General features: G+C 47.5%; 1 protein-coding gene across 5 annotated transcripts in view; it reads right to left on the bottom strand.

Moving 5' to 3' along the window:
* The window catches only part of LOC137416826 (rho GTPase-activating protein 15), a 186,635-nt gene that overhangs the window by 141,963 nt on the left and 20,025 nt on the right, over positions 1-24,647 (bottom strand). For all 5 annotated transcript variants that reach the window (XM_078781893.1, XM_078781895.1, XM_078781896.1 and 2 more), the window contains exon 2: positions 18,138-19,022. In XM_078781893.1, the coding sequence (XP_078638019.1) occupies positions 18,138-18,872 (735 nt within the window). In that variant the 5' untranslated portion in view covers positions 18,873-19,022. The remainder of the gene's footprint in view (positions 1-18,137; positions 19,023-24,647) is intronic.

The following is a 24,647-nucleotide window of genomic DNA, read 5'->3' as shown; positions in this document are numbered from 1 at the left end:
TACGCTGATCTCAAAAATAGTTGGTGGTAGAATTCATTTTGCCGATATGTAAATCCTATTCAAATTTCAAGTCAATCGGAATAAAATTGAGGATTTTAGAAATTTGAAATTGTTGTTGACCTTTGACCTATGTTGACCTATAGGCTAATGCTGATCTCAAAAATAGTTGGTGGTTGAATTCAGTTAGCCGATATGTAAATCCTTTTCAAATTTCAAGTCAATCGCATGAAAATTGAGGATTTTAGAAATTTGAAAAAAAAGTGGTTGACCTTTGGCCAATGCTGATCTCAAAAATAGTTGGTGGTTGAATTCAGTTCGCCGATATGTAAATCCTTTTCAAATTTCAAGTCAATCGGATGAAAATTGAGGATTTTAGAAATTTGAAATTGTTGTTGACCTTTGACCTATGTTGACCTATAGGCTAATGCTGATCTCAAAAATAGTTGGTGGTTGAATTCAGTTAGCCGATATGTAAATCCTATTCAAATTTCAAGTCAATCGGATGAAAATTGAGGATTTTAGAAATTTTAAATGGTTGTTGACCTTTGGCCTATGTTGCCCTTTTGGCCGATGCTGATCTTAAAAATAGATGGTGGTTGAATTCAGTTCGCCGATATGTATATCCTATTCAAATTTCAAGTCAATCGGATGAAAATTGAGGATTTTAGAAGTATGAAGAAAGTGTTTGACCTTTGGCCTATGTTGACCTTTTGACATTTTGACCCCAAAAATATATAGGATTTTGTCGGACCACGATCTCTACCATTTGGTGAAGTTTCGTGAAGATCGGTTCAAAATCGTGACCTGTAGGCAAGTATAAGTGAGAGGACAGACAAACAAATGAAAAATCACTCGTAGAGTGACACTTGGCAAAAGAGAACAAAGCAGAATGGCACTCAGTAGAGCATCCTTTTGACCTCTTAAATAATTGTTGGTTGAATTCAGTTCGCGGATATGTAAATCCGATTCAAATTTCAAGTCAATCGGATGGAAATTGAGGATTTTAGAAATTTGAAAAAAGTGGTTGACCTTTGGCCTATGTTGACCTTTTGGCCTAAACTAATCTCAAAAATAGTTGGTGGTTGAATTCAGTGAGCCGCATGGGCCGCAGCCAGCCACACCACGAGCTGGCCTCGCAACGAGCCTTGTGGCAGGCTATAGCCACGCCCAGGAGGACGGTGATTGGTCTGTGGAAGGGACAGAGAACTGCCCCGTGATTGGAGGGAAGGGAAGGACTGGTGGTGGGCCACGAGGGTGGCGTGACATGGTGGGCGGGAAGCACTCGGCCAATGGGAGGAAGCCAGTGGAGTGGGAAGATTCTGGAAGACGGGGGGAGTCACCGCGCTGGTTGGAGGGGAGAAAGAACTGACGTCACAGGGCGAGTGATAAAACTGCTGACTCACCGGCGTTTCGCCCTCTTCCCTCCTCCCGCGTTCTTCCCTGGCCCTTTCCGTTCCTGTCTCTCTCTGTGCTTCCCTGAAGTTCTCTTCGTGCTTCGGGTTGGAGATCGGCTTCGTGTGGAGATCGCTAGCCCTGCGTTGGACTTTTGGTGCTTTTGGCTCGTCGTGGTGCTCGGTGCTTTTTGGTGCTTTCGGTGCTGCGAGGGGACGGGACGTCGGGTGCGACTGGCGAGGAGCTTGCAGCGAGGCGCTCGGTGAGGCCTGACGGCGCGCGAACAGGCACGCATCGAGGCCTGTTTCCCGCCGACATCGAAGCCGCGGCGGGCTTGCGCGCTTGGAGCCGATGATTCCTTGACTGCAGACTACAGACAGATAAGCACGCACCACATCTTACACAAATCCACGACGGACAGTTATTTTAATAATTCATTCCCTTGTCTCATTATGTGAGGTCGGAACGTATGAAACACGTTCATACGACGTGTTTCATACGACGTGTTGACGTGTTGAACGTGTTGTGTGAGGTCGGAACGTGTTGTACGCCAGAAAAACCAATTGAGTACCAGTTCACTGGTAATTCCCTGTTTGTCGTTGAAGGCGGCAAAAAGGGTTGGCGTCAGGAAGGGCATCCGGCCGTAAAACATTGCTTCAAAAAGGGGACCAAAAAACAGCAACAACCACGGTCCCCGAAAAGGCCAACCCCCGCTTTGCGGGGGAAAATGGCCTCTAAACGGTGGTTTTTATTCCCTTGTCTCGTATCCGAAGTGTGAGTGGGGACGTCCCGATTAGGACATTTTATTACCAGCGTGTATTTTCCTGTCCCGCGATTCCTTGGAAATAAATCCTTGTATTATTTTCTGTATATACTTGAACACAGTTTTCCATGTGATTTATTTAATTTGCAGCTCGGCATTGGAGACACCCCGAGAACAGGTAAGACTGCAGGGGTCTTCCCCCGCCCCTCCACCCCACGCAATTTTGTAGAGCTTTCTATCCGAGTCCGCCATTGAGTTTTCGCCTCGAGAGCTAAGATCTTTGCGATCGGCTTCCGTGACCGCCTGATTTTCATCAAAGGCGGCCACACGAAAAATCAGTGACAAAAAAAGGTAATTTAATCCATTTTAAATTCAGCCTGTTACCCAACAAAATGTGAAAGTCAAGGGGTGTGAATACTTTCTGAAGGCACTGTACATGCATATACAGACTGCATATACCATATTTGCCTGTCATCCTTCTGAGGTCGGCAAATTGAGTGCCAGCTTGCTGGGATGAATGATCCCGGTGTGCACCCCGATTTAGAATCGGTACACCGTATCCCTGCGCATCGTAAGAGGCGACTAAGGGTTGGCGTCAGGAAGGGCATCCGGCCATAAAAACATTGCCTCAAACAGGGAACCATGATTGTCACGGGGCCTGCAAGGCTAACCCCTGCTCTAGCAGGGAAATGTGGCCTTAAAACGATTATATATATATATATATATATATATATATATATATATATATATATATATATATATATATATATATATATATATATATACATATATATATATACATACATATATATATATATACATACATATATATATATATACATACATATACAGTGGTACCTCGGCTTACGAGTGCCCCAACGTACGAGTTTTTCGGGATACGAGCCGTCGCTCGGGCGGTTTGTTGCTTTGGGATACGAGCCGAGATCCGATGTACGAGCTCAAAAAATTTATTTTTTTGAATTTTCCGGTTGTGGCTTCCGGTTCCGGTCACGTGGTTATCTTGCCGTGAAAGCATCTCTGCTTGGATATAAAACACGCAATCGTCGAAATACATTAGCGAGGAATCTCCTTGCTCCAGCCGGTGACGTCATCGGCGGGGATCCCCGCCTCCAGAGTGGCTGGTCACGTGACCGCCAAAGCGTGTCGCGCGTGCGGGTATAATGAGCTACACCTGTGGATCACGTGACCACGGAAGCACGCCTCGCTTGAGAGGCATGGCTTTCGGTTTGCGTTTTGCTTTATAAGGCGCGATAAATGGGCTTTTGAGTGTTAGCGGTTCATGGCGTTGACGGTTCATGACGGTTCATGGCGTTGACGGTCAAAAACCCATTACATCAATTTTACCAGGCACTGTACAGTAAGTACAGTGGACACCAAATGCACGGTGGAAGGCTAGAAGTAGAAGATCGTCCAAGACAAGTGAGAATAAGCCATACTTTGGAGATGACGTCATTCGCTGGTCCGATAACCAAAGATGTGGTATAAAAAACCAGGTGAGCTAACAATGCAGCAATGAAGGAATTCGGCCAAGGCACCGGCACACAACGACCTACCTACATCGAAAGACTCAATGCCAATGGTGACAGAAGCCAAGACGGCCGGCTTAAACACCGCCGAAAGACCACGGTGTACCAACTTACGATGCAGAACATCTTGCACTTAATATGATGACAACAGGTGCCATCCTCTGACGTACCATTACAGGTACAGGTACAGTACACGTGAGCACAGAGCAAAAGTTCACTGAAACCGAGATTAAGAAAAAAGAAAAAACACCTCGTGGTCCGTGCTCGATATCCGAGTTTCAATCTTTTCAAACACATGATGCTCTCGGTCACGGTATCTCCTGCGAGCTGCTTCTCCTTCAACCACACAAACAACAACTTCTCCATATCTTCATGGATAGAGGTCCAGTTTATTTCTTTACATTCTCTTGTATTATGTACAGTATATACGAGGTCGTGCTTGTTTATACATTATTTGTTATTTATAAAGTACATTTTTGTTATTTAAAAGCACCTAACAAAAAAAATTGGTGTTTTTTTTTTGAGGCTGGAACGGATTAATAGCATTTCAATGCATTTGAATGGGAAAATTTGCTTTGACTTACGAGCGATTTGGCTTACGAGCTCCGTCACGGAACGGATTAAACTCGTAAGCCGAGGTACCACTGTATATATATATATATATATATATATATATATATATATATATATACACATACATATATATATATACATATACATACACACATATATATACTAGCTTGGAGCGGCTCTCTACGCTCGCCTCACCAAGCGTCGTTACTGAGGAACAGGCTTATTTTAGCTGAGGCTAATGACTGTACCTGAGTTGCTGTGTTGTCATGATTTACACCAATCATAATACAAACAATTATTTTGCACAAATGTATTTGTTGTGTTTGTGATATTACATTTTTACAGGCAATTTAGGTTGAAGATTGAGGTTGAATGTTTTTTTTTCAAGAAAGAACCCCTCAGCACATACATAGGGGAGGGGTAGGTGCAGACTGGAAGTTTGGGACGATTACACCTCACCACCACGTAATTCAAAACACCTCACCACAAAGTGATTCAAAACACCTCACCACCAAGTAATTCAAAACACCTCACCACCAAGTAATTCAAAACACCTCACCACCAAGTAATTCAAAACACCTCACCACCAAGTAATTCAAAACACCTCAGCCATAAAACACGTAATAAAAACACCTCACAGCCTTAAAACACGTAATAAAAACACCTCACCACCGCAAAATGAAAAACACCTCACAGCCATAAAGCATTTAATAAAAACACCTCACAGCCATAAAACACGTAATAAAAACACCTCACCACCACGAAATTAAAAACACATCACCACCACGAAATTGAAAACACCTCACAGCCATAAAACACGTAATAAAACCACTTTTTTTTTCTTTCTTTTTTGTATACTGAATCGAGGCTCGTGAAAGAGCTAACATTTACTTCACAAACAAATCAACCAGACTAACAAAACACACAAAAAGAGGGAGCGGAAAACAAGATGGGGAGAGAAGGGGAAGCACACAAACACAACATTTGAGAGCAGGGAGATGTGTGGAAGGGAGAGGGCTTGAGGGGAGGAGGCGTGGGAAGGGGGGGGGGGGTGGAGGGAGAAGTATAAAACACAAGGACACCAAGGACTTCCAGGACAGAAGTTGGTATTTCAAAAAAGTGGAATTGGGGTGAAATTAGCGGGGGTAGAAAATATCAAGGTTTTGGATGGGGGAAGATACGAGATGGTGGTGAACAGCTGTTTTGAAGACCTGAACAGAGGAGAGGGATTGAAGAGAGTGAGGGAGTTTGTTCCAGAGGTGGGAGAAGTGAGGAATGAAGGTGTAAAGGTGAGCAAAGAGTCTTGATTTTGACAGTTTCACCAGAAGAGGGTTGCTGGTAGATATTGTGCATCCTGCAGGAATATTTGGGGGACAGAGCACAGACAGAGCAGGGGAGCAAGGCCAAAGAGGAGTCAGTTGAAGACAGAAAGACCATCTACCTGCCTGCCGTGAGAGAGAGAAAAAGGCCCTCAGAATCAGCTTCATCAAGGGAGATTCCAATGATTCTGAATGCTTTGGTTTCAACCGCGTGAAGTCGACCGAGGTGTGAGGCAGGGGCACCAGCCCAGAGGTGAGAGCAGTATTCCATTGAGCTGCAAATGAAAGCTTTGTATGTGGTGAGGAGCTCAGAAGTGCCCAGAAAGGACTTCGCACGATGGAGGATGCCCAGTCAACGACTGGCTTTGGAGGTCAGCTTGGAAATGCGGTTTTCCCAGGAAAGATCATGGCAGATAGTGAGACCCAAAGGCTTGAGTGACAGAACTTCTTCAAGAGGATTGTTCAGAAAGTAGATGGTAGGGTTGTCCAGATGATCTTTTTGGAGAGACAAAGTGAGAGTGTGAGATTTGTCAGGATTGAAAGACATGTTCCACTTGTTTGACCAGTTTGTGATATTTTCTAGGTCTGCAGAGAGTGAAGAGGCTGCTGCCTGCCGATCTGAGGGTTGGGATATGGAGAGGCAGGGAGTGGAGTCATCAGCAAAGAGATAGAGAGGATTTTCCAGAGTCAGAGAGATCATTAATGAAGACCAGAAAAAGCACAGGGCCCATAACACTGCCTCAAGGAACTCCAGCCTGATCAGGAAGGGGAGAAGAAAATTCCATTCAGGGATATACGTTTCAGGGATCTTGGAGACGGCGTGAAGCTGGAAGGTGTGAAAACGTTTTGCTATCTCGGAGACATGCTGAATGAAGAAGGTGGATCAGACTCGGCAACGGTTGCTAGAGTGAGATGTGCATGGAAGAAGTTTCGGGAACTGAGTGGCGTGCTGATGAGGAGGGGAGTGTCGTTGAAGCTGAAGGGAAAGGTGTATGCTGCATGTGTGAGAAGTGTTATGATTTATGGGAGCGAGACATGGGTCATGAATGTAGAGCAGCAACGAAGGCTGGAAAGGGTGGACATGCGAATGGTTCAGTGGATGTGCGGAGTATTGTTGAGAGAGAGGAAGACAAATGATGAATTGCGAAAGATGATGGGAATAGAGCCTGTGATTGATGCTGTGAAGAGGAACAGGTTGAGATGGTTTGGTCATGTGTTGAGGAAGTATGAAAGTGACTGGTTGAGAAGAGTGATGGAAATGAATGTAGAAGGAAGTAGAGGACGGGGAAGACCGAGAAAGACTTGGCTAAAGACAGTGGAAGAAGACATGCGGGCAAGGGGGTTAACAAGGAGAGATGCAGAAAATAGGGCAAAATGGAGAAGATTGTCATGGGGACCGCAAAGCTAACCCCCACTCTAGCAGGGAAAATGGCCTTAAAATGCATGTTGTTGTTGTTGTTGATACACGTTGACTGCAACCAGAAAGGCAGTCTGCAAGGCATGCGTGGGTGGAGGTTTCCATGTATACCATACGAGGAGAGTTTGGTGAGCAGGGCGGGGTGCCAGACCATATCGAAGGCACAAGATATGTCAAGGGAGACAGCTCTGATTCCTGTTTGGCATGGAAGACCTCCAACCACCAACAACCACCATGTTCACCACCATCTCTTATCTTCCCCAATCCAAAACCTTGATCTTTTCTACCCCCACTAATTTCACCCCAAATCCACTTTTTTGAGGTGCCGACTTCTTTCCTGTAAGTCCTTGGTGTCCTTGCGTTTTATGCCTATCCTGCCTCCCCCCAGGCCCTCTCCCTCCCACACATCTCCCGATGTCCCTGCTCTCAAATGTTGTGTTTGTGTGCTTCCTCCCCTTCTCTCCCCATCTTGTCGACCGCTCCCCTTTTTATATACTTTGTTTGCTTGTTTGTTTGATTTGTTTGTTTGATAAATGTTAGCTCTTTCACGAGCCTCGACTCTGTATACAATAAAAAACAAAAAAAAACCTTGAGACAGCAGAAGCAGCATATACAGAGTAGAATGACATGGTCTAATATGTAGATTATAATCTAATACAATAATAGATATCTAACATATAATATATGTCTAAAATCTCTATATATATATATATATATATACAGTGGAACCTTGACTTACGAGTGCACCAACTTACGAGTTTTCCGAGATACGAGCCGTCGCTCGGGTGGTTTATTGCTTTGAGATGCGAGCCGAGATCTGAGTTACGAGCTTACGCTACCCGCCACCAGGTGGGTTCCGGTCACGTGGTTATCTTGCCGTGCAAGTATCTCTGCCGTATATCGCTGCTGCTTTGTTTTCGCATTTTGGTTATTTTGGAAAATTTCTTAGTTTTAACCATGGGTCCTAAGAAATTGAGTGCCAAGGGCAGTACTGAGAAGAAGAAGAGGATGATGTGCTTGGATATAAAACACGCAATCGTCGAAAAACTAAGATCTTGCACGGCAAGATAACCATGTGACCGGAACCCACCTGGTGGCGGGTGGCGAAAGCTCGTAACTCAGATCTCGGCTCGCATCTCAAAGCAATAAACCGCCCGAGCGACGGCTCGTATCTCGGAAAACTCGTAAGTTGGTGCACTCGTAAGTCAAGGTTCCACTGTATATACATACATATATATATATATATATATATATATATATATATATATATATATATATATATATATATATATATATATATATATATATGTATATATATGTATATTATATATATGTATATATATATATATAAATGAATGAATGATCGTTTTAAGGCCATTTTCCCCGCTAAAGCGGGGGTTAGCCTTGCGGACCCCATGACAATTATGGTTCCTTGTTTGAGGCAATGTTTTTATGGCCAGATGCCCTTCCTGCCGCCAACCCTTGGTCACGCTCTTACGATGCACAGGGATACGGTGCACCTACTCTAAACCGGGGTACACACCGGGATCATTCATCCCAGCAAGCTGGTACTCAATTTGCCGACCTCGGAAGGATGACAGGCTGAGTCAACCCCCCTGGCGTTAATTCAGCGATCAACCGGGATTCGAACCCAGGATCCTAGGATCCCAAGCCGCCGGCACCCTAACCGCTAAGCCAACACCAGGCTATAATATATATATATGGATCCCAATATATATATATATATATGGATATATATTATAGTATATTATACATACTATAATATAATATATAATATATATATATATATGTGAAACATTATATATTTATATATATATATATATATATATATATATGTCTAATCTATCTATAATTCCAGTAATCTCTGTGTGTTTGTTTGTTTGTACGTTTGTCTGTGACCGCTGTTTCTCGACAACCACGGGTCCGATATACTTTAAACTTGCCAGGTATATTGCTGGGGACCCGAGGATGTGCCTTTTCAAGGTTTCATATTAATCGGACAATTACTTACCGAGCTATGTCCAAAAAACGATTCAACCAATCAGAGAGCAGCGAGCTATCGCGTGTGCCGAACGTGGCGATGGCGGACACACTCTGCCTCGGATGGCACATTTGAGAGCGTATTCATTTATTTCACGTTTGCAAACTATGTTGGCGCTATGTTGGCGTTAAACGATGTTTTATAACTAATTAAAACCCCGGGGGGATTGTCACTGTACTCGCAAGCCGTTCGCCGTTCGCTTTGGCGTTGCGAATGGACCAAAACATTTCATGCACCAAACCATTTCATGTAAAGCGTTCGCCGTTCGCTTTGGCGTTGCGAATGGACCAAAACATTTCATGAACCAAACCATTTCATGTAAATAGAGGGGGGGATATAATTTTAGATATAGATATAGTACGGGCATGCCCTAGTATCTATAATCTTTCTAATATTTAGATATAATCTATATATATATATAATCCCGATGGGATGTACCATCTCCCCTATTTTGTTTGTGCTGGTTATGGAGTTGTTGATACGTGCGGTGAGTGGACATGGGAAAGAAGTGGAGCTAGCCCCTGGTCAGAAGTTGCCAGCAATGTTTGCTTTCATGGATGACCTGACAGGTGTCCAACTGTCTGCTGATGCAGCAGTAGGGGTACTGGGCCGACTGGAAAGGTTGATGCGGTGGGCAAGAATGGGATTTAAAGCAAGAAAGTCGAGGAGTGTGATAGTGAGACGAGGAGTAGTGGATAACATGCACAGGTTTGAGCTGGGAGAGGAGGTGGTTCCATCATTGGTGGAGGCCCCTGTGAAGAGTTTGGGAAGGTGGTATACAGTGGAGTTGAATGATGTGGGAAGAGTGGAGGAGGTCAGAAACAAGCTTTTGAGAGGTTTGAAGAGGATTGATGGATGTGGTTTGCCAGGTAAGTTGAAGGTATGGTGTTTGAAGTTTGGGTTGATGCCACGAGTATTGTGGCCATTGATGATGTATGATATTGCAATTGGGCATGTAGAGAGGATGGAGGTTGTGGTGAGTGGGTTTGTGAGGAGGTGGTTGGGAGTGCCACGCTGTTTGACGAGCATTGCCTTTTATGGTCAGGGTGGGAAACTCCAGTTTCCCTTGACATCACTAACCGAGGAGTTTAAGGTGGTGAAGGTGCGGGAGTTCATGATGTTGCGGGATTCAAGTGATGCAGTGGTAAAGAATGCTCTCCCAGAGAAGAAGGGAAGTCGAAAGTGGCATGCAAGAGCAGAGGTGGACGAGATGGAGGAGCGGTTGCAACAGGAGGAGGTCATGGGGATGGTACAGCATGGGAAGCATGGCTTGGGGTGGATGGAGCATGAGCGATGGGGAAAGGCATGTGTGAAAGAGAGAAGGAAAATGGTTGAGAGGGAGGTGAGAAGAAAGGAAGAGGAGGGGAGATATGTGAAAGCAGTCAGTCAGGCACAGCAAGGTGCTTGGACTAAGTGGGAAGGTGTGCGGGTGAGGATATTGAAGTGGCAAGAGATTTGGAGGATGGAGCCAATATTGTTGAATTTCCTGTTGCGGGCAATGTATGATGTGCTTCCGTCGCCAGTAAACTTGAGATTGTGGGGGTTCTTGCAGGAGGAGAGATGTTATTTGTGTGGAGGTGTGGGAACGGTGCAGCATGCACTGAGTGCATGTTCAGTCGCATTGGCAGCAGGACAATACAGGTGGTGACATGATCAGGTGCTGGCGGTGGTGGTGCAGATGGTGCAACAAGAGGTGCTGAGGTCAAGAGAAAGAAGAGTGGAGAAGGAGACTGATGGGGGAGAGGTGTGGTTTGTCAAAGAGGGCCAAGTGGTAAGAGGTGGAAAGAGGAGGTGGAAAGCAAGAGGGCTGTCAGAGGCTTGTGACTGGCAGGTGGTGGCAGACCTAAAGCCACAATTGGTATTCCCAGAGGAGATCTGTGTGACAAGGTTGCGGCCTGACATTGTCATTTGGTCAGGTGCAACAAGACATGTCATCTTCGGGGAATTGTCGGTACCTTGGGAAGAGAATATGGAGGAGGTGCACGAGAGGAAGAGAGGAAAGTACAGTGAGCTGGAGGCAGAGTGCCGGGAGAAGGGTTGGCGAGTTTCGTGTCAGCCATTTGAGGTGGGGTGCAGAGGGCATATTGGCAATTACTTTTCTGCATTTCTTGCTCGGCTTGGAGTGTGTGGGACAGAAAGAAGGAGGATGTGTGACAAGGTGGCCCAGGTTGCCTTGAAAGGCTCATTTTGGATATGGAGGAAGTTTATGGAGGCACGTCAAACGGTGTAGGTTGGTTGGTTATGTGTTTTTTTTGTTTGTTACTATTATTATTTCTTATTTTGTGTATATGAGTGAGTTGGTGAGGGTGTGTGTTTTTGTATGTTGAGTGGTGTATGTTGTAAGGGTAGGTGGTTGGGTGTGTGTGTGTGTGTGTGTGTGTGTGTGTGTGTGTGTGTGTGTGTGTGTGTGTGTGTGTGTGTGTGTGTGTGTGTGAATGATCTGGTGTGTTTTGTTGGTGAGTGGTGAAGGGTATAAAGGTGGGTGTTTGAGTGTTCCACCGTGTTTGTTTGGTGCTGTGGATTCTGGATGTGGAGGTGTTGTTGTTGTTGTAGTCTGCGTTCGCACTGGCTGGGGGTGGGGGTATGTACGCATCCAGGTGTAGTTGCTGCATATGGATGTGCCCCTGCTGGCCCACCTTAGCTGACCGTATCAAGGTTGAAGGGCCGAAACGGGATGATGCTGAGGACCTCGACTGAGGACCCGGTCAGTGCGGCACACTTGTGACCAGGTGTGTTTTGAACTTATATATATATATATATATATATATATATGTGTGATAGATTATATATTTATTTATATATACGTATATATATATATATTTATATATATATATATATATATATATATATATATATATATATATATATATATATATATATATATATATATATATATATATATATATATAGTGTAATTTCTATAATCTTTCTAATATTTATATATATATATAAACTATCTATATATATATAATATATATATATAACCCCCCCCCCCAAAAATCGACCTTTGCTTTTAATATTCCGAAGAAATTATTTTTGTTCTAAAACACTCCATGGCACTTACTGGCAAACCCCTGAAAGTTTGACGAAGATCCGTTCAGCCATCTCTGAGAAAAATGGTGACACACAGACAAACAGTTCTCTTTTGGTGTAAACACACACACACACACACACACACACACACACACACACACACACACACACACACACACACACACACACACACACACACACACACACACACACACACACACACGTCTCACTGACCGGGTCTTCAGTCAAAGTCCTCGGCATCATTCGGTTTTGTCCCTTCAACCCCGATACGGTCAGCTGAGGTGGGCTAACAGATGCACATACGCCTCCCCAGGCAGCAACTACACTTGGATGCATACGCACCCCACCCCAGTCAGTGAAAACACAAACTACAACGAACCACCAGGTTACACTCCCAGAATCCACAGCACCAAAAATTATATCCACTATATAGCTATATACCCATCTTAGCTAAAATGGGGGAATTTAACATAAAAACTGCTATTGTTCTACAATGGTAAAACATATATGCATAGAAATACCAATAAATAAAAGATGACCTGCTGTGCTCTTGTCTCATATTCATCTTTCAATCCCAAATCCAAATTTAGTGAGTGTATAGCAATAATAACAAATTTGACTTTGCTGTTCCAATACTTATGGAGGCCACTGTATATGGAAAGAGGTTTCTGAGATATGTGATTTCACTTGTTGATTATTGTAATGGTACATGTACTGATAAAGTGTCACAGACATCATAAAGAGCATGTTAAAGCGTGGTATTACGCACGCTGCTTGCGAGCAAGGAGGAAGCGGACAACGCGGTAATTTGTAAGAGTCTTTATTCAAGAGCTCACTGTAATACTGAGCTGCTCAGGGCTGCGCGCCCCGTGTATATCGTGAGGCCACGCCTCTCTCCCGGGCGTGGCCCACCCCCACTTGGTGTGCGGGGTGATGTCACCACGTCAGTGCTTTCGTGTCCGCCACACGCGCCCCCCCCCAGAATCCCCGCGCACCTGAAGGGTCAGTTTGCGGGACAAACGGATGACCCGGCCGAAGCGCCCCCCTGGCGACTGGCGGCGTCTGGGATGCAGGGATGCCATCTGGGATGCCTCCGGCTGCCACTGGGATGGGTGCAGGACCGGGGGGCGGCGTGGCTGGGCGGTGCCGGGGGTCCGCCCGCAGGGGGGCGGCCCCGACGCGGGGGTCGGGCCACTGGCGGTGGATGGTTCATGTCGAGGTGGGCCGGCTTGAGGCGGTCCACAGAAACGCGGGTCAGGAGTACCGCCGATGTCCAGGGTGAAGTGCTTCACCCCGGTCTCCAACACGCGGAAAGGCCCGTCGTACGGGGGCCGCAGTGGTGTCCGGTGGGCATCATGGCGGACGAAGACGTACTCCGCCGTGCGAAGCTCAGGGGCGACGTGCGTCGGTGGGTGCCCGTGGCGTGCCGTTGGCACCGGGGCGAACCTCTGGGCGGTCTCCTGCAGAGTGGAGCGACCATGGTGCCGTGGAGTCGGGGAGGAACTCGCCCGGCACCCGCAGCGGTTGCCCGAAGACCAACTCCGCCGCGGATGAGCGCAGGTCCTCCTTGGGCGCCGTCCGGAGACCCAGCAGGGCCCAGGGGACCCTGTCGACCCAGCCACCGTCGCGGAGGGTGGCCCGGAGCGCGGCCTTCAATGAGCGGTGAAATCGCTCACACAGGCCGTTAGCCTGGGGGTGGTAGGCCGTGGTTCGGTGCAGCCGGACCCCGAGCCCCTGCGCGACCGCCCCCCAGAGCTCCGAGGTGAACTGGGGGCCGCGGTCGGACGAGATGTCTGAGGGGGCGCCGAACCGGGCGACCCAGGTGGCGATGAAAGCCTGCGCGACGTCCGCCGCCGTCGTCGACACCAAGGGCACGGCCTCCGGCCACTGAGTGGTGCAGTCCACCATGGTGAGGACGTGGGTGAAACCCCGCAAGGGGGGCAGAGGTCCCACCAGGTCCACGTGGACGTGGTCAAACCGGCGTTCCGGCACCGTAAACGGGGCTAACGGGGCCTGGGTGTGCCGGTGCACCTTGGCGCGCTGGCACGCGGGGCACGCCCTGGCCCAGCCGCGGACGGCCTTCCGGAGGCCATGCCAGACGAATTTGTCGGCAATCAACCTTTGGGAGGCCCTCACGCCCGGGTGGGACAGGCCGTGGATGGCGTCAAACACCTGGCGCTGCCAGCCCGCGGGCACGATGGGGCGAGGCCGCCCGAGGGAGACGTCGCACAAGAGGGCCGCGCCCGCGCCGTCGAACGGCACCTCGGTGACGCAGAGGCGCGTGACGGCGGTCCGCAAGGCCTGGACGTCGGGGTCAGCGGCCTGGTCCGCTGCCATCCGGGCATAGTCGATGCCGAAGTTGACTGCGTGGGCGACGGCCCGGGAAAGGCAATCCGCCACCGGGTTGTCCTTCCCCGCAACGTGCCGGATGTCCGTCGTGTACTCGGACACGGCCGAGAGGTGACGCTGCTGCCGGGCCGACCGCGGCTCGGTGACCTTGCCCATCGCGAAGATCAGCGGCTTGTGGTCGACGAAGGCCGTGAACGCACGGCCCTCGAGCAGATGGCGGAAGTGCCTGACCGCCAAGTGAAGCCCGAGCAACTTGCGGTCGAAGGTACTGTAACGGCGTTCGGGCGGGCGAAGCTGCCGGCTAAAGAACGCCAGCGGTTGCCAAGCTCCACGCACCCATTGCTCGTGCACCGCGCCCACCGCGTAGTCCGAGGCGTCGGTGGTGAGGGTGATGGGTGCATCGGGCGCCGGGTGCGCGAGCATGTTGGCGTTAGCCAAAGCGAGCTTCGCGCCTGTGAACGCCGCGTCCATCTGCTCGGTCCAGGTAACGTCGCCTTTGCCCGGCTTACCTCGGAGAGCTTCGTGCAGGGGGCGCAGGAGCTGGGCGATACGGGGCAGGAACCGATGGTAAAAGTTCACCATGCCCAGGAACGCCTGCAGCCCCCTGATCGTGCGGGGGCGCGGAAACCCCTTCACCGCCTCCACCTTGGCCGGCAGGGGGACGGCTCCGTGCCTGGTGACGCGGTGCCCCAGAAAATCGATTACGGCGACGCCGAACCGGCACTTTGCGGAGTTCACAATCAGGCCATGCTGGCCCAGGCGTTCGAAGAGCGTGCGGAGGTGGTGTAGGTGCTCTTCGCGGGACTAGCTGGCGACGAGGATATCGTCCAGGTAGACGTATACAAAATCCAAGTCGCGCAGGACGCTGTCCATCAGCCGCTGGAACGCCTGAGCCGCATTCTTCAGACCCAAGGGCATCCGCAGGAATTCGAAGAGTCCGAACGGCGTGATGACCGCCGTCTTCGGGACGTCCTCCGGCCTGACGGGGACCTGATGGTAGCCGCGTATGAGGTCCACCTTCGAGAAGAAGGACATGCCCGCCAAACAGGCAGAAAAGTCCTGAATGTGGGGGACGGGGTAGCGGTCGGGGTGGTGGCGTCATTGAGACAGCGATAGTCCCCGCACGGTCGCCATCCCCCGCCGGGCTTCGGCACGATGTGCAGCGGCGACGCCCAAGCACTCTCCAAGCGCCGAACGATGCCGAGTCGCTCCAGGGTAGCGAACTCCGCTTTTGCTACCGCCAGCTTCGTCGGCTCGAGGTGGCGTGCCCGGGTGTAGACCGGTGGCCCGACGGTGGGGATGTGATGGGCCACCCCATGCTTGACGGCCCCCGCCAAGAAGGTGGGCCGCGTGAGGGCCGGGAAGCCGGCGAGGAGGCGGGTGAATTCGTCCGCTGCCGGAAGCGTACAGATCAACGTGGCCGGAACCGAACCGTTCGGCAAGCCGCTTGGCGAGCCGCTCGGTGAGCTGCTCGACGAGCTGGGCAGCACACAAGCGAGCGAGCTGAACGTCTCGGCCTGGACAAGACGTCTGTGCTTTACGTCGACCAGGAGCCCATTGGCGCACAGGAAGTCCGTGCCAAACAATGCCATGGGCACGTCGGCGGTGACGAACGACCATCGGAAAACCTGCCCTCCGAACCGCAGAGAGAGGCAGCGTTTTCCGTACGTACGGATGGGCGTCCCGTTCGCGGCAAGCAGCGCGGGGCACCCGCCCGCGGCGTGCTTGTCTGACGTACCGGCAGGAACGACACTCACCTGCGTTCCCGTGTCGCACAGGTAACGGCGCCCGGTTAAGGTGTCCGTTATGAACAGCAGGCTGCTCGAACGGCCGGCGCTCATTGCCACTATTGAGCGCCGGCCCGGGCGTTTCCCGACCTGTTGAAGGAGCATGGCGGATGACACTGTCTAGCCTCGTGGCCGAACTTGGCGTGGAACCAGCACCAGGTGGTGGAGCTGGAGGAGTGCGGCTGGCTCCGGCCAGGCCGGTGGAGCCGGCGGTTTTCGCCGCGGCGGTGGGCGGGGCGTGGCGGCGGCCACGAGGTGCGTATCAGCATGCTGTGTATGCTGTGGAAGCTGATGCTGTGGATCAGCATCAGCCTCGGGATCCACGAGGTGGGCCGCACCGACTCTCGCCCGCGTGTCCGAAGCCGCAAAGTACCTGTCCGCCTCGGCGGCCAATGCTCGGGGTTCCGTTAGCACGGTCCCGGCCAACGCGAGGCGTACCTGTGCTGGAAGTTGGCGACGGAAAAGCGCCCGGAATAGAGAACCAGGGGCTTCGTCGCCCAACAGTGACAGCATATGGTCCATTCGGACCGACGGGCGCGTGTCGCCGAGCTCGGGGAGATCCAGGAGGCGGTCGGCCCGTGCGTCCTCCGTGAGGCCGAACGTGGCTAGGAGCAGCCGCTTGAGTGCCTCGTACTTGTGGCCGTCCGGTGGGTGGCGAAGGACGGACACAACTCGAGCGGCCGTGCCGGGCCCGAGGGAGGCGACGACGTGGCAGCAGCGCGTGTCGTCGCCGGTGAGGCGCCGAAGCTGAAACTGGGCTTCGGCTTGGACGAACCAAACTTCGGCCTGGGCCTCCCAAAATTCGGGAAGTTTAACCGACATCGCGTTGTTGGCCATGGCAATGGCGTCGTGTTTGGAAGGATCGCTACAGCAGATCCAACGTCGAGGTCACCAGTAAAGCGCGGTATTACGCGCGCTGCTTGTGAGCAAGGAGGAAGCGGACAACGCGGTAATTTGTAAGAGTCTTTACTTTATTCAAGAGCTCACTGTAATACTGAGCGGGGCGCGCCCTGTGTATATCGTGAGGCCACGCCTCTCTCCCGGGCGTGGCCCACCCCCACTTGGTGTGCGGGGTGACGTCACCACGTCAGTGCTTTCGTGTCCGCCACAATGTAATAACTTCACGCAACAGGTGTCGTTACATTCTAACCGTTTATTTGCTACGCTGGCTATTCTATACATATCAATTAATGGATATTTATTTTATTTTATGGGATCGTTTATAGCCTGGTATAACATGCGATTGACACCACTGTCCTCTATATATTATTAAACTTTTTGACACTGTATTGACTAGGTAACCCTTCTTCTTAAACACTAGATTGTGCTGGTTAAGGTGAAACTGTGTTGTTTTGTGACCATAACTGGAATAGCACGGAGTGTAGTAAACAAGCAGCTGCAAGTGTAATAAAACACAATCAATCTAATTCATCCTTGTCTGTTTCTCTTCCAGTAGAGAGCTCACACATACCTAGTTTGGTTGCACAGAGTTATTTGGAAGTGCATCACTCAGGACACGATGAAGCAATAAATAAACAGGTAAAAATAAATAAATACAATCGACAGACAAACAGACATGTACATGTCATTTGAAACTGAGGTAGTGGAACCGCAAGGCAAGAGCTCAGGCTGAATTCAATGACTCACTTCTCACAGTGTAAATATGGCACAAAGGTAAATGAAAAGGCTGCAATAACAGTCAAGGATGACCAAAGATCTATTACCATCAAATCATGAACAGTTTTTGAAAACTGCCTTGCCAATCTAACCTCAAATATGACGACGATAAACACGATTGGCTGCATTTCCACTTGACACTGTGAAACTTGGCATAAATAAATAACCACACATCCTGCCCTTGTGACCCATCATACCTGATCACACCCAATGTGCTCTTCCAAACTGCTGCCGAGCGAGTCCGAATCATGTGTTCCACCAAACGCACCAACATTCTTGCTGACATGTTCATCATTCCAAATGCCAGTACCCGATGTTTGCGGATCACTGTGTGATGCGACCACCACAAAGGCACACTGAAGAGCAGGAGATTGGGAAGGAGATGACGGTGATGAATGTCCATCAGTGCAAGGTATGTTGACAACTTCACCGTCATCCGGTGCATTTCTCTTAGAGTTCTGTTTACGGCCTGGTCGGTTGAATCTTGGGCTCGGTACTGGGCACAGGGGATCGCTTTTGCAAGCAGGCAGTGGGCTAGGCACAACACCTACCAGTCTAGCATCAGGGTAGACTTTAACTTTAGAAGGCATCAATGCCTTCTTGTTGATGTCTATAAGCTTGTCACTCCCATTACAGGCTTCCCTGTACCTGCCTGAATCACTGAAAGGTGTGGAATAAATCTCTTCACAATGTCCTTCGTCTTCCACCTCATTGACGTACTTTACAGGTACGTATATGTGCATGTTATTGTTGAGCTGGCGGACTTGCCACCAATCGTCGTTTGTCTTATTCACCAACAAGAAGACATCACCCTGATGGATAACAACTTCACGTCCCGCTTCAGTTGTGTAACTGTAGTCAAACTTGACTTCCACCATCGTTCGGTCACTTTCGGTCATTTCTTCTCCTTCATTCTTCCCTAATGAAGACATTGTGGTGAAACTCGCTGATGCAAAAGTCTTTTTTTATGAGTCTTGTATCATTTTCTCCCGTTTTCTGCAATGTCCAACAATCACTTGGCGGTCATGTATTTTGACAGGATTGCCTCATTGTGGAAGAGCAACAAAGCATGTGCACCACACCTGAGGGAAATAAAAAAATGAAAAGATAAAAGTGAAGAATAAAGCTCCATGGCATATCGTGGTAAGAGGGATTGTGAGGGGTGGGGGAGGGGGTGGAAGAAGGGACATGAGAGGAGATACCCATCACTTGAGGGGGTGAGCAGTGTAGATGTTATGCGCCATCGATGGATTTGCGCTATCGACCGATCGCACTGCGCTATCAATGGATCCATCGTTCGCGCAAGCATCGGTAGATGGCGCAGGCATCGATGGATTGCGCATAACAGTACCACTCTTGGCATTTGTCAGATTCGATCATTAATTTGCCGTCATCTGGGCAGCGTGTATAATTTCTCCCCCCTTGCCTTTTCATTTCAACTTGCTTTTTGTCACTAATGTAAAGTCATATAAAAATGGTTTTAAGTAAGTAGCGTATTAAAAAGACATTTTATATAGAAACGATTATAAAATAATAGAACGCTAAAAGGCATATTAAATGAAGAAACAGAGTTTCACTTTGGTTTTTACCAATGCGCATTCCGAGCCGATTTCAACATCCGTGCGCTAAATCCCCAATTTGATCGCCAAGGTATTTCTCCAGGTACAGAGCAGTATTTCCATATTTTCCCATGTCCCGCTTCAGCTCGTAATTGTGGTTGACGTCGATTTGTGTTCCATATACAACTAATTGTTCCTTCCCTTTGGAAAGTCGTTGCTCTTAAATAAGATAATCTTACTATAATTCACAAAATGTCCGTCCGTCCGTCTGTCTGTCTGTTTGAAGGTACCACAAAAACGGCTGAACCGATCGCAACGATATTTTGGGTGGGTAATCCTTGGACCCCTGGAGTAAAATCGGCTATACAGTCATACCCCGTTTTACGCCATTTCGACCTACGTCAAATCCGACTTTACGCCACTCTTCTAGAGTAAATTTCAGTTCAGCAAACGTCATTATGTGCGACTTTAAGTCACTCGCACGGACGTTAAAAAAAAAATTTCCTTAAAAATATATTTAAAATAAATAAAATAGTACATAAATTAACAATAAAAGAAGCTAAAAAAAACAATTTAAAATACAATAAAAAGCACATTAAAAATATATTAAAATGTACGTACAGTATACTGTACGTACGCGCAACTGCTGGTTCTGATTCAAAACAGAGGCGACGTACAGTATTCCTTTACTGTGTCTGTGTTAGCCATGGGTCCCAAGAAGGATAATGCTGGTGTTTCCAAGCGTAATGTGGTTACGATGGAAGATAGGTTAAATCTGATTAAAAGGTATGAAAAAGGTGAAAAAGTGTCGGTGATAGCGCATAGACCTTATCGCGAATCGGAACCGCAATGCGTCACGGGATCGGAAAGGGGCAATAGCGCCGCCGGCGGTCGCTGTCACTTTGACAGACTGCTTGTTTACATTGACACACTATGTGATCCTTACCACTTTAAACTACTTTTAGGACTTTTTTACTGTGAAAAATTAACTGTGAACTGTGATTAGCTCATGAGCCAGTATTTGCAAGCCAAGGACACCGTCGCAAAACTGAAAGCCGCCATTGCAGTATGTAACAAGAAGCTTACTGTTTCGGACATAGCAAACTGTGATGAACTTGTGAAACTTTATACAGGTTTACCTAGTTATGACCTGTTTAAGTGGTTATTAGCAGAAGTATCCCCTCATGCACAGAACCTTCATTATTATAAGGGGAAATTATCAATGGAAGACAAGACCTGGCAAATAAACAATACTACAAAACTCGGAGTTAAAGGAGAACGGACATGAGTATAGACATCAAATGCTTAAGATTAATTAATTGTAGCAACAAAAAAGATTAAGTTTGGCGCAAAAATTGTTGCTCTAGCATGCGTGAATCGTGAGATATCCGAGTTTTAAAATGCCAATAGCAGACGATTTCTCTCGCGCCGGCCAGCATCTCGCGATAATCTGCCCTCATGTGACGTCATCGGAGGAAGCTGATGTGACTGCGCAATAGTAAACAATGGCAGACACCGACTCCGATAGTTGCGTAAGTCTGGATATCAGCGATATTTCTGACCAATCTGATGCGGAAAATGAAGAGAAAGTTAATAATCTTGGGGAATCACACTCGATTCTCCCATACAGATTCGAACCATACTGTCCAGAGAGTGAAGAAGAGAAATCGTCGGACACAGACACAATGGCGATCGATTTTGATCTCGGGCGCCTCCAAAATACTGAATGGTATTCATTTTTATGTCTCTTTTTTAATTGAAAAAGTTTCTTTTTCTGGTCAATGGAATACATAAGGCAAGAAATAGATAGAAACACAGAAACGAAATACGACTTTATTGACTTAGTGCAGCACTGCAGGTGTATCAGTTGTAGTGTTCATGTACAGGCTTTAGTAAGAACAGACATACATATGCAAATACTTATTGTTTCTGGACAGGTGCAGTTGTGGTAATTGTGAGGCCATGCCACAGGTGAATGAGTGCAAGTGCTGCAGGGAGATACCTAAAGTTAGAGAGGAAATGGAAAACGCTGGAGTACTTTCATGCATTATCAACCACCCTGGTTTTGCACCATGCTGTTTGGACACATATGTGCTGCGAACAGCTAACTACGCCTACATTGACCATAATGGAAAGCACGGGCCATCACAAAGAAACCAACATGAGTAAGTTCTACACATCATCTCCAAACTATATTTAACCCTCTGGGCCCTAGGACAGCAGCTGCCACAGCATCATTTTGATGGCCACATGTTACACAGTGGCCTGGCAGTGGCTCAGTCTGTGTGCCAATGTGTGACACATGGCTAGAACTGCCACTTTAAAAATGCTGGCAGTGATGACCGGTTTACTCGCACCCACCTTTGATACAACCCCACTTTTGATACAACCCCACTTTCATTGGACATGCTTTGACACAACCCCCTTAGATACAACCCCGATACACACACACACACACACAGCACACACACACACACACACACAGCACACAGCACACACAGCACACACACACACACACACAACCCCCCCCCTCCTCCACACACACACCTCAACCCCCCCCCCCACCCCCACGTACACACATATCCACCCCCCCCACACACACAAACACCCCCACACCCCTCCCCCCCACATGCACACCCCTCCACACACAAACATTCCCCCTACCCCCCACCCACATGCACACACACAAACACATGCACACATCCCCCCCACCCCCGCCCCCAACACACACACACCAACCCCCCCCCCCCCCCCCACACACACACACACACATCCCCCCCCCCCACACACACACACACACACACACACACACACACACACACACACACACACACACACACACATACACACACACACACACACACACACACACACACACACACACACACACACACACACACACATCCCCCCCACCCCGCACCCACACACACATCCACACATGTCAATCCATGCACTGATTGCAGAGAAAGCGATTTTTAAAAGAAAATTAACCTGAAATTGCAGACAGAATTATTTATTTTATCTGAGAAGCCAAGCGACGTTTCTGCTGCTTTAGCTGCTCACAACTTTGTGTGAAATGCGATCGAGTTTAAAAAAAGTCAGAATTTGACCAAATCTGTTTCATTCGTTTGTTAATATACCTTTTAACTAGTTTACTAGTTAACTAGTTTACTCACACAAAGGCTTTAAGAACGAAAAACTGGGTTACTTCGCAAATGTCATTTCCGGTTTGTGGTTTTGACAAAACTGATTTTGCTTGTTCGGCGATATTTTGACAAATTCTAATAAAACCGCTAAGATATTTGTGAAATGAAGTCAATAGAAGTGTTTAAGATATGTTTATGTTTCGAAATCTGCAAAGTTGTTTTGCTCGTGTCCGTTTCTCCTTTAAGCGATCTCAATCTTTAGAGGATCATCTACTCATGACACTTATGAAGCTTCGGCTTAATCTTCGTGACGAGGACCTCGCATTTTGCTTTGGATTAGGACAAAGCACCGTCTCCCAAGTTTTGTTCGCAAGTGTACAGCCAATATAAGTCAAGACCTACTCTCAAGTGCCTTGTTGGTATTACACCTAGCGGAACAATTTCATACATTTCCAAACCTACAGGAGGTAACACGTCGGACAAAAAAATTGTAAAGATGACGAACATTGTAGACAAGTTCCAGCCCGGCGATATTTGTATGGCCGATCGAGGTTTCAACATTCAGGAACTGTTCTTGCATAAGCAGGTTGTTTCTCTTCTCCAATGGGAACCCCCCTTTCCCTCAAATATTTCTTTAAATCGCTGGATTTTAATGCCAAAAAACGCTGAATTTCTTTCACATTAGCCATCTTCCTTTCCGTAAACACAGCGTCGATCGTAGACAGACGCTTCCTCTTCTGGGTTCGTGTTTACCTTTGCCCCCTTTTCGATCCCATCATGCTTTGCGGTGGAGCGCCCTCTGTTGATAATTACCGATTTGCGATAAGGTCTATGCCTTAGGGCTGCCACGGTCGACAGTATCGACCATCATTCATGATAGGGAATGTATTCTCGCATACGTCACTGAAAAAGCGCCGCCGGCTAAGACTGCTAAAATGTGTGTTTGTGTTCAGAAGAGACGCCATGTTTAAGGTGAATAACAGAATCTTATTAATTTTATTTATTATTCTTTACAAATTCATTTATTAATTGTGTTCATTACTCATTAAAAAATATGACTAAAATGTGTTTGTAGTGTTCTTTAAGGTTTAGCGATAGTTATATACTTTCGCGAGTTATTTACTCTAGTTTTACGGTTTGTCTTCATTTTAAGGCATTTTTAGGGCTTTTTTTTTTCTTTTTCTTTTTTGTATACAAGATCGAGGCTCGTGAAAGAGCTAAAAGGCATTACGCCCGGTTTACGTCAAAAACCGAGTTACGTCACGGCTTATGGAACCAATTAATGACGTAGGCCGGGGTATTACTGTATTGTTTTTCCAATTTTTCCAAGTTTTCCAATTTTCCAGTTTTTCCAAACACTATGGAATCATATTTACCGATATGAACAGTGATGTGGCTTTTCTTGAAATTCTCCAAATACTGTTTAGATTTTGATGACAATTATGAACCTGCCACGAATGCGAAAGTGGACAGATGACAGCAATGCTCGGGTTTGATAATATCCAAATACAACCGTCATTCAATCGTAATGTTTAATCGTTAAACGTTAATCGTGTTAATCGTTTTGTTAAAGTATCAACTGATGATTGGACTTGAGTGAATACAATTACGATTTTGAATTCGTAATTGTGTTCACCCAACCATACAGAACTTCACATCAGGATTTAAATATTTGTTTATGTCACAAATGTTGTTAAAAGTTTATTATATTAATGTATATTTGTGATTGGAGTTATGCTGTTTGGAATGAAAAAATATATTGATTTCAAGTGAATGACGGAATGCCGTGATGGTTTCTACTTTCTAAACGTGACATTCGCGGATCGCCATATGCAGATTCGCCATTGACTGGGTATGGAACACACGTACCTGTTTGTTTGCAAATGGGTACGTTTTTCATGGAAGTCCTTCACGAACTTACTGTCCATGTCTGACGTGCGACTGAAGGTGCTACAGGAATGTGGAATTTATTGGTTTCATGCTTTAGCATTCGCCGTTTCTG

This window comes from Myxine glutinosa, chromosome 7, assembly GCF_964187855.1.
Source record: "Myxine glutinosa chromosome 7, kmMyxGlut1.1, whole genome shotgun sequence".
NCBI classification, from domain to species: Eukaryota; Metazoa; Chordata; class Myxini; order Myxiniformes; family Myxinidae; genus Myxine; species Myxine glutinosa.
This window is presented reverse-complemented; position numbering and strand designations above follow the sequence as displayed.